This window comes from Adiantum capillus-veneris, chromosome 8 (assembly GCF_014529385.1).
Source record: "Adiantum capillus-veneris isolate H3 chromosome 8, ASM1452938v2, whole genome shotgun sequence".
Taxonomy (NCBI): domain Eukaryota; kingdom Viridiplantae; phylum Streptophyta; class Polypodiopsida; order Polypodiales; family Pteridaceae; genus Adiantum; species Adiantum capillus-veneris.
This window is the reverse complement of record NC_140938.1, coordinates 156,276,341-156,285,154: the sequence shown is the minus strand read 5'-3', so window position 1 is coordinate 156,285,154 and position 8,814 is coordinate 156,276,341. Positions and strand designations below refer to the sequence as shown.

Sequence of the window (8,814 nt, the reverse complement as noted above, 5' to 3'; positions counted from 1 at the left end):
TGCAGATGATTTGCCCAGACGGACACTTTCCCTTCAAGGATCTTCAAGGGTCAATTTTCAAACCTTACACAATTCCTCCTCATGGGTTTTCTATAAGGAAAATTTGAAAATTAGAGCTAATTTTTCATATTTATACACTGTTTTTGTCAAAGAATTTGGCGGGTTTCTCATGCTCTCACGCGACATTTTTTAATTTCAAAGCGACACAAACATAAGCTGAGACACTTTTCCTAAACGTTTCCAACGGTCCCTTGTTCGCTATAACTCTAGCAGTGTCCTTCCTGATTGCAAGCTAGGTTGCATCTCCTTCAGTTCCGCTACGCCCGCCTGCTCCAATGTGAAAAGCCATTCCCTCTTAATCAGCGAAGACTCCAACTATGTGACTGATGGTTGCTTGCTCAAGAATGAGTCCTTGATTTCTGCCTCCAAAGCCCTCGTGCTTCACTAGCAACAGTAGGCTCTGTCATATACAAGTATATATATATATATATATATATATATATATATATATATATATATATATATATATATATATATATATATATATATATATATATATATATATATATATATATATATATATATATATATATATATATATGAGAGAGAGAGAGAGAGAGAAAGTTTAAAGTGCATTTAATTTATTTCATTACCCTACACGTTTAAGAGCCGAGTCCCACAAAATACTAGTGGCATTAGTGATATTTATTAAATTTTGCAATCTACTGGTCCCATTTTTTTACTTCGATATTAGCAATATTTAGGAGACAATCCCCGTAGTCTTAGAAATCTTGCGAATACCATGCATTTTATGAGTATTAGCTGATTGTTAGAAAGACTAGCAAATGATAATGCGAAAGCAAAAGTAAAGGTCCTTTTTAGTGATCAAGAAAAAAAATTCACAAACATACAAAATTCCCCTTAGGATGATTTCAAAGAGGAAATTTTACAATATAGCTGGCATTTTTTGCAACTTAGCTCTATTTTCCTAAAATTTTCAAGCTGGTTTTCTCCTTCTCTCCCTCTCTTCAACCGACTGATTTGGTTTTTCAACTGGCTCAAGGCTAAGCTGAGTTAGATTTTTCTCGAACATTGGTCCATTTTTAAAGCAAGGGAAGATCATGCAACCAATGGGTTTTGAATTTCAACAAGTAGCATGACCATGTGACAAGAAAATTACACTTTAAATCTCACTAAATGTCTTGATCATATATGAGACTTGGGCCTAAGATAAAACATGGTTTTCTTGTTCCTTTTGCAATTGCCATTGCAGGAGGGGTGCTTAGAGTTTTGATAGCTTATTTTACTTAATCAAATATGAATTTATATTGTAGCAGTAATGACCTTCATGCGCTGGAGTAAACAATTCTCTTCGGATTGACCATTTTGTTGGAATGTCTGCACTTGAGATTATGGTAAGGCTTAATTGAAAAAGAAATTTGTTTTAAAAATTTCTTTACTTTTGCTCGGAAAAATTACGTGCTCGGTTTCTTTCGCTCGGTGTATGGATTTTCTCCAAGTGGTACGAAGTACATTTTGGTGGCCATTGATTATCCTACCATGTGGGTTGAAGCAAAAGCGGTAAAGGAGGTAAATGTCCATACAGTTGCTCAGCTTGTTTTTGATTGCATATGTTGCCACTTTGGGGTGCCTTGGGTGCTCATTTTTTATCATGGTCAAGGTTTTAGAAGCAAGCTAGTGCGTGCACTAGTGGAAAAGTTGGGGATTCAGCATAGATTTCATCTCCATACCATCCTCGGTGCAACGGTTCGGTCGAGAGTGCAAATGGACAGATAGTCAAAATGCTCACAAGGTATATATGCAAGCAGTTTGAAGAGTTGGAAGCTAACCTTGATAAGTGTTTGTGGGCATACAAGACCTCTTACAAGGTGGCTACCGGCTTTATTCCTTATGAGTTGGTTTATGGCAAGGAAGCAGTGCGGCTTCATGTGCAGCTAAGTGCACTAAAAGGTATGTGGCATATTAACAAGTCTCACCAAGATATTTTACAGGATAAGATAACCAGTATTGAAGCTCTGAAGATGTACCGGGAAGCGGCATCGGATTTCTATGTGAAGCAGCGGGAGAAAAGAGTAGCAAAGTTCAACCAGCACTTGCCAGAGAAGCAGATAGAGAATGGGGATATAGTGATGAAGTATGAAAATTATCTGGATTATACCTTCCAAAAGAATTTTAAGAAGAAGTGGATAGGGACTTACAAAGTCCATCAGGAATTTCCTAATGGTACTTATTTGCTAATGCGGATGAATGGATGTCTTGTCATGAGGAGGGTGAATGGTGTGCATCTCAAGCCATATTTTGAGACGGAATTGGTGCGAGTAGTGCTTCAGGTTCTAATAGAAGGATGTGACGCGACAGGGGAGAGGCAAATACATTGATAATGAAAAATAAAAAGTACGCAAAATAACTTCATGAAGTAAAGATTCTGTAAAGATAATAACTACAAGAAGAGCATAGCTCGTTTCATAACCTTCCGACCACCCCCGAGCTATCTCAATCACACTCTCACTCTCAATCTCAATCTCAATATCATGATGGCAATAACCATCATAATCGGAATCGCAACACGATCACAATCCCAATATCATGACACCTTGCACAGATCCTGTTTCAGACAAGGGTTTCTGCATTATCTATAAAATATCCAAAAGAACATACTCGTTCAACGAAATCAACATGTTAATCAAATTTAAAACATCATTTGTATCATCATAAAAGAGTATAATCACTTCTTGATTGGATCAAACAAAAGAGATATTACCTGTGTATATTTGTTTGTAAGCTGACATGTTGCTGCTTGTAGGTTACCCTGTTACTGCTGGCAATTTGTTTCTGTCATAACTTGGTCAAACAAGTTCAGAACATAGAATTCCAGGTACTCAAAACGACAGGATCAAGTCTGGTCTACAAGGCATCGTAGACAGAATTGCAAAAAAAAAAACGTCTTTCTTCAACTGGAAATGCAACTTTTAGGTTGCGACTCATAAAAACCCTATTTTTCAGTCTCCACTACTTTTTCAACTTATTTTAACTTATTTTTCAACACAACTCAATAATCTTTCAAATTGTGCTGAACGAAAGATATGGCCTACTACATTCTTTTCGATTTTAAGAACTTCAAAAATTAGTCCTATTACAAAGGGGTTGGGCAACCAACCTAAATAGGGTTTACACTAGCCGCAAATAAGACTTTCCACATACAATAGGTTTTTTAATTTGCTCACAATTTTGGATAGTGTTTGCCAGTTTTTGCAGATGGTAGAAGAATAAAGATGCTTTTTGGCTGAACATGAATGTTCAACGAGGGGGTTGGGCATTGATGCTGCAGCCAAAGTGTGTCGAGCCTAGCAAAGGGCACAGACATTGATGTGTATGCTTATAGATGCATGGCAGAGGGATAGTGTAGATGGGAAGAGCATGTGCAGGCAAATGTCAGTAAAGATGTATGCTTTCTGTGGCTTTCTAGGCCAAAAGGGCTCCAGATAGGCCTGACAGGGTGGCACATGGAGAATGCCCAAGGTACTAGTGTTTGCCTCATAATTGTAGGGCTTGAGGTGCTTAAGGAACAAGTCGAGACGGCTCATGAAACGGAGCTATAGGTTGTAAGATATTTGAGTTTGAAGTTAGAGATAGTCGCAGATATGAGACGAATAGGCTAAGTGATGCGAGGTGGTCCAAACCAGTTTAGAGCTATGGGTGTGTAGTGCTTGATTTATGGAGCATGTCAATCTTTTCAAATCGTCCATCAGAGCTACGGATACTAAGTTAGCGCCAGATAAAATTTTGTCGTGGGCTAGGTCTTTGCCGGGTTGGCTGCCTCGGGAGATGTGCCATCTGATGATTTTGGAGCTTCTCCAAGAATTGCATGTGTTCTATACAGCATGTGAAGGCTACAAGAAGCTACAAGGCATTGAACGGAGTCCAGACCAAGAAGATGCAAGCTATTGAATTTGAGGACAATAGCCGATGAGGGGAGCCACATGATTTTACCAGTTTTTAGCCGTGTTAGGTGGTGTGCCTGACAAGGTCAAGAGGCAACGAGGGCTTGGCAAGTTGAAGACAGGGATGGGAGATTCAAGTAGTTTCTTATGGCTTGCTGATCGGATCACCAGGCCATAAATGGGAGGGAGAGCAAAAAAGGACAAAAAAGTGAGGTTTTTGAGTTCTTTGTGATGAGTTTTTGGATTTGGGGAAGCCTTGGGGGAGATCAGTAGACGAGTGACACGTGGCAAAAGAGGAAGGAAAAATACTACATGCCTTGATAAGGGATGAGGCCGCCGAAGATATACATCGTATGGGTGCCCCACTGTTGGACAGCGAGGAGGGTGTGGAGCTTGGGAGCTGGTGGGCTATGGAGTACTGTCGGGTTGCGCCTGTGGTGCTACTCATGGCCGAGTGAGAAGATGGGGAGGGGTTTTGGCCATGCATTGGTGATTGTAGGCGATTGTGGTGGTGCCACTAGCGTGCAAGAAACTAATGATGTGGCCCGACTGGTGTATGTTCACCCGCCCAACCGGGCCAAACCTTTTTTGGGAGAGAGGTTGGGAGCAGTGACGGCGCCGTTGGTTCCCCGCTTGAAGGGGAGATTCTTATGGAGAGCATGGGGCTCAGAAGGCAAGGCCACATGGAGGCGCATCACATGCAAAGAGAAAGTCTAAAAATAGACGGGGGCAACAAAAATAGTGTTGGGAGGCTGTCACACGCCCAATAAAGGGGCCGACTTTTTGCATGAAAGGAGGCTGTTTTGAAGATATAGGAGGAGAAGCTTCCGGTGCATTTGGAAGGGGAGGTTTTTTGGATATGAAGCTCAAGAGGGAGCATCCAGTGGCAAGACGAAGGTGGTTTCGAGGCCTTTTCGAGCTGACGAAGATCCTTCAGTCCCCTCTTGTTTGTGTTATCAAGAAGGCAATCATTCTGAGGCTGCATCAGCTACCTTCTATAGCCCTTGTTGCTCGTCCTGTTGGAGACGACTAAGCCATGTGGTAGCGGGGCTTTCTTGGAGTTTTAATGGCTGTATTCGACCTATTTATATTTTTCATTAATGTGTGCTAGGAGCATCACATTCACCATCAGTATTCGCAAGGATGATCATGGATATACAGGTCCAGGTTTTTTTTTGGTTAAATGCATGAACACTAGGTGTTATGGGCCCTAGTGTTTAGCAAAGGTGATTTGGAGTGGCATGCATATTCATCACTTTAGTGCTATGAAGCATTTTTCACTCTACGTGAAGTGTCTCTATGATAATACTTCTGGATTTACCAATCACCAATAGAGTCATGGCTTGGTTTGGGTGCTTAATGTGGATCTTTCCAATTAACCAAGATGGTTATTTAGGACATTGTTGATTATTCAACAATGTTGTATGATATTGTGATCCCCGTTTACCAGTCATCTGGGAAGACTATTTGTAAACCATGGGGAACAACACCTCATTACTGTCAGTTATCCAAGGGAATAGGTAGCTTACAAAGTGTAATCTTGTGCTAAGGGATATGCAAAGTTCATATGTTAGCACCAAGCAGTCCAATTAGTAAGCATTTATTGCTCTACTTGGATTTTGCTTACCATAAGTTAAAGCATGTTTACGACTAGGTTTAATCTCTTCATGTATAATTCAAGTTCTTAACCTTGAATAGTAAATTTATGGTGGGGTTGTTTATTAATGAAAATTGAGAACAAGCCAAGGACTTATATTTTACTAATAAGTTACAATAGTCAGTTACTTTCATGAAAAGTGAAAAGAGGTACTCTTTCGGGTACATCTTTGTTTTCATAACTCGTTTATTGTGGCACGACAGGGTTTTCTTTGGCTAAAAACATAACTTTTAGGTCACGACTCGTAAAAACCCTATTTTTGGGTCTCCACTACTCTTTTAAATTATTTTAAGCCTACCCATGCATTTTAAGCTAAAACACATAAATATAAAACATTGATATTAATAATAATCTCAATTTTAACTACGTTTTTATTATACTGTTCATAGACAGACTATCTATTATTCATTGATCTTTATCAAATATGTAATTAGTGCATTATTTTTAAAAAAGAGTATATTTTCTCTCTTAATATCTTAAACTCATTCATATAAGCTCTATCTAATAGACTATTCAACAATCTTTCAAATCGTGCTAAACGAAAGATATAACCTACTACATTCTTTTTTAAGTTAAGAACTTCAAAAATTAGTTCTTTTACATTCTTCCCCTATCAAAATTAACTCTGTCCTCAGAGTTGAAAAGAGGGGTTTTCAACATATAAAACATCAAACTGATTTCTAGTTTTGCCTTCATATCTTTTCTTTAAAATAAAATTATCTAAAAATATATATTTTGTTGGCATTCTCACAAAAATTGATATTTCAAAGAGAAATTTACAAACACAAATAAGCAATCATGATAATACAAGCTATCCTTATGTGAACAAAATTTCCTCTCAAACATCCCTTCCACATGAGAATCTAGATAAGAGATATAATGCTAGAGTAGAAACTCATTATTTACTTCATGTCTTCTCAACTTCCCAGATTCACATGCCACAACTCTCCCCTCTTGACATAAGACACATCCCATTTGTTCCCCCCTTGCATCACATGTTACCACAAAAGGTTTTTCAAGTTTTGAAATTTTGAAAATATAATTTTGAGTCACCCTTGCTCTTAATGTTTCAAATGTAGTTTTAAAACTATCTCCTTCCTTAATTCTAGTCTGGTCGTATCCAGATCGAAGGTCAAACTTTGAAAATACTTGTGCACCGATAAGTTGACTCATCAGCTCATCGATGTGGAGAAGGAGATATTTATTTTTAAAGGTTCGTTTATTAAGACACATGTAGTCAATGCATAGTCTAAAATGTTGAGAGAGAAAGAGAGAGCACAGAAATAGAACCCCAAAATGTGTAGAATACACACATGAGATGATGTATATACAGAGGGGACCTAGGTGCCATATATAGAGAAGCCATATATTGAGTAGCTTCACATATAAGCTCAACACCCCCGCTCAAATAAGGGTCCCTAACTGTGGATCAAAAAACCCTTGGGGGATCAAGGGAAAAACCCACAGCTCTATATACACCCACCGTTATATTATAGAAATCATTGAATATACAAATGTTCATGAGGAGCTACATCACTCCTTTTACAATGAATAGTTTATGAGGAGCTACATCTCCTATCAAATACAATACTGAATACAAAGGTTCAATAAAGAGGTGTAAAGACTATCAGTTATCTCGTAATCAAAAGTGTCTCCGTAAATCTGTTGTGTAGCTTGTCATCAATATTGCATCACCAAACATGTCTTCATGTTTTCATCAATACGGAATCACCAAACATGTCTTCATAAATCTTTTATTATCACCAAGTTTGTCTTCATGAAATCAATTCTTTGATCGATCCTACATAGATCATAGACTCAAAAAACATAGCCATGAAAATTATTAGCATCGTTAGTGAAATATTCACATTCACAATGCCATAAGAGATGGTTGGCGACGCCACTCTTTTGACAACATATATACGCACGACAACATATGGTACATAACGTATGAACGTAAAAGTACAAGATGCATGATACATGATGCAAATGACATGTGTATATAAAACGACATGTATATACTACATAAAACGACATTTATCAACGTAGTGATATCAATGAGTATCATCAAAGTATTAACAAAATATCATCATTGTATCAATAAACTAAAATGAATAAACCATCATGGTATCAACAAAAAGCATCATAGAATAATCATTGTATCAATGAAACAACATCATGGTATCACCGAGAATAACCATGGTATCAACAAAACAACATCATGATATCACCGAGAATAATCATTGTATCAACGAAACAACATCATGGTATCACTGAGAATAACCATGGTATCGACGAAACAATATCATGGTATCACGGAGAATAACCATGGTATCAACGAAATATACACATGAGATGATGCAGATATAGAGGGGACCTGGGTGCCATATATAGAGAAGCCATATATTGAGTAACTTCACATATAAACTCAACAGGGATCAAGGTTTTTATTTTTATTTTTAAGAGAACTCCAAAGTGTGTAGAATACACACATGAGATGATGTATATATAGAGGGGACCTCGGTGCCATATATAGAGTAGCTTCACATATAAGCTCAACATAAAAGTCCCATCCTTCTTCCTCTAGAAAAGAACAGGGGTGTCCCAAAAAGATATACTAGGCCTGATTAACCCTTTCTTCAAGAAGTTATTAAGTTTGAGTTTTGGTTCATAAAGTTTATCTATGTTGAATATATAAGGAGATCAAGAGTTCGATTCGGATTCCAAATATAGATCTAACCCACGGTCTAGTGATCTAGGAGAAAACATATATGGAAAGTCATCAAGGAAAACAACCCTGAGTTCATCTAAAAGCTTTTCTACATACACTATTATTTTTCCCTTAGGTTTATCTTTTAGTTCATTTGTCAAAAGTTATAAAAGTCTCACGCTCTTGTTTAAGTCACCTTATCAATTTAATGGCCAAAACTAGATTTAAAATCTCTTTCTTGCCCATGAAGACTGTGACTATCCTCAATCCAATGATTTAAGAGAGATTTTTCTTTCTTTACAATCAATAAAAACATGAATTTCACTCATCTAATTCGATACCAATAATTACATCATGCATACCTATGTTTATGACATAATTGTTTTTCCTTATACCTATGACTATTCAAAGATAAGACATGTTTTTAATTAGTTCTTTCGTGAACCTTTTAATTTCAATAGTTAAATCCACAAGTACGTATCTTG

At 37.5% G+C, this 8,814-nt stretch overlaps 1 protein-coding gene across 1 annotated transcript; it reads left to right on the top strand.

The window, feature by feature from the left end:
• The first annotated feature begins 1,802 nt into the window (after positions 1-1,802).
• On the top strand, positions 1,803-2,399 carry LOC147453226 (uncharacterized). Its single transcript, XM_086519353.1, has one exon. The coding sequence runs from the start codon at positions 1,803-1,805 to the stop codon at positions 2,397-2,399; it is 597 nt and encodes a 198-aa protein (XP_086375479.1).
• The last annotated feature ends 6,415 nt before the right edge of the window (positions 2,400-8,814 follow it).

What these genes read in the sequence shown, in the direction of transcription:
- LOC147453226 (XM_086519353.1), top strand. Translation starts at nt 1,803, where the DNA reads ATGCTCACAAGGTATATATGCAAGCAGTTTGAAGAGTTGGAAGCTAAC.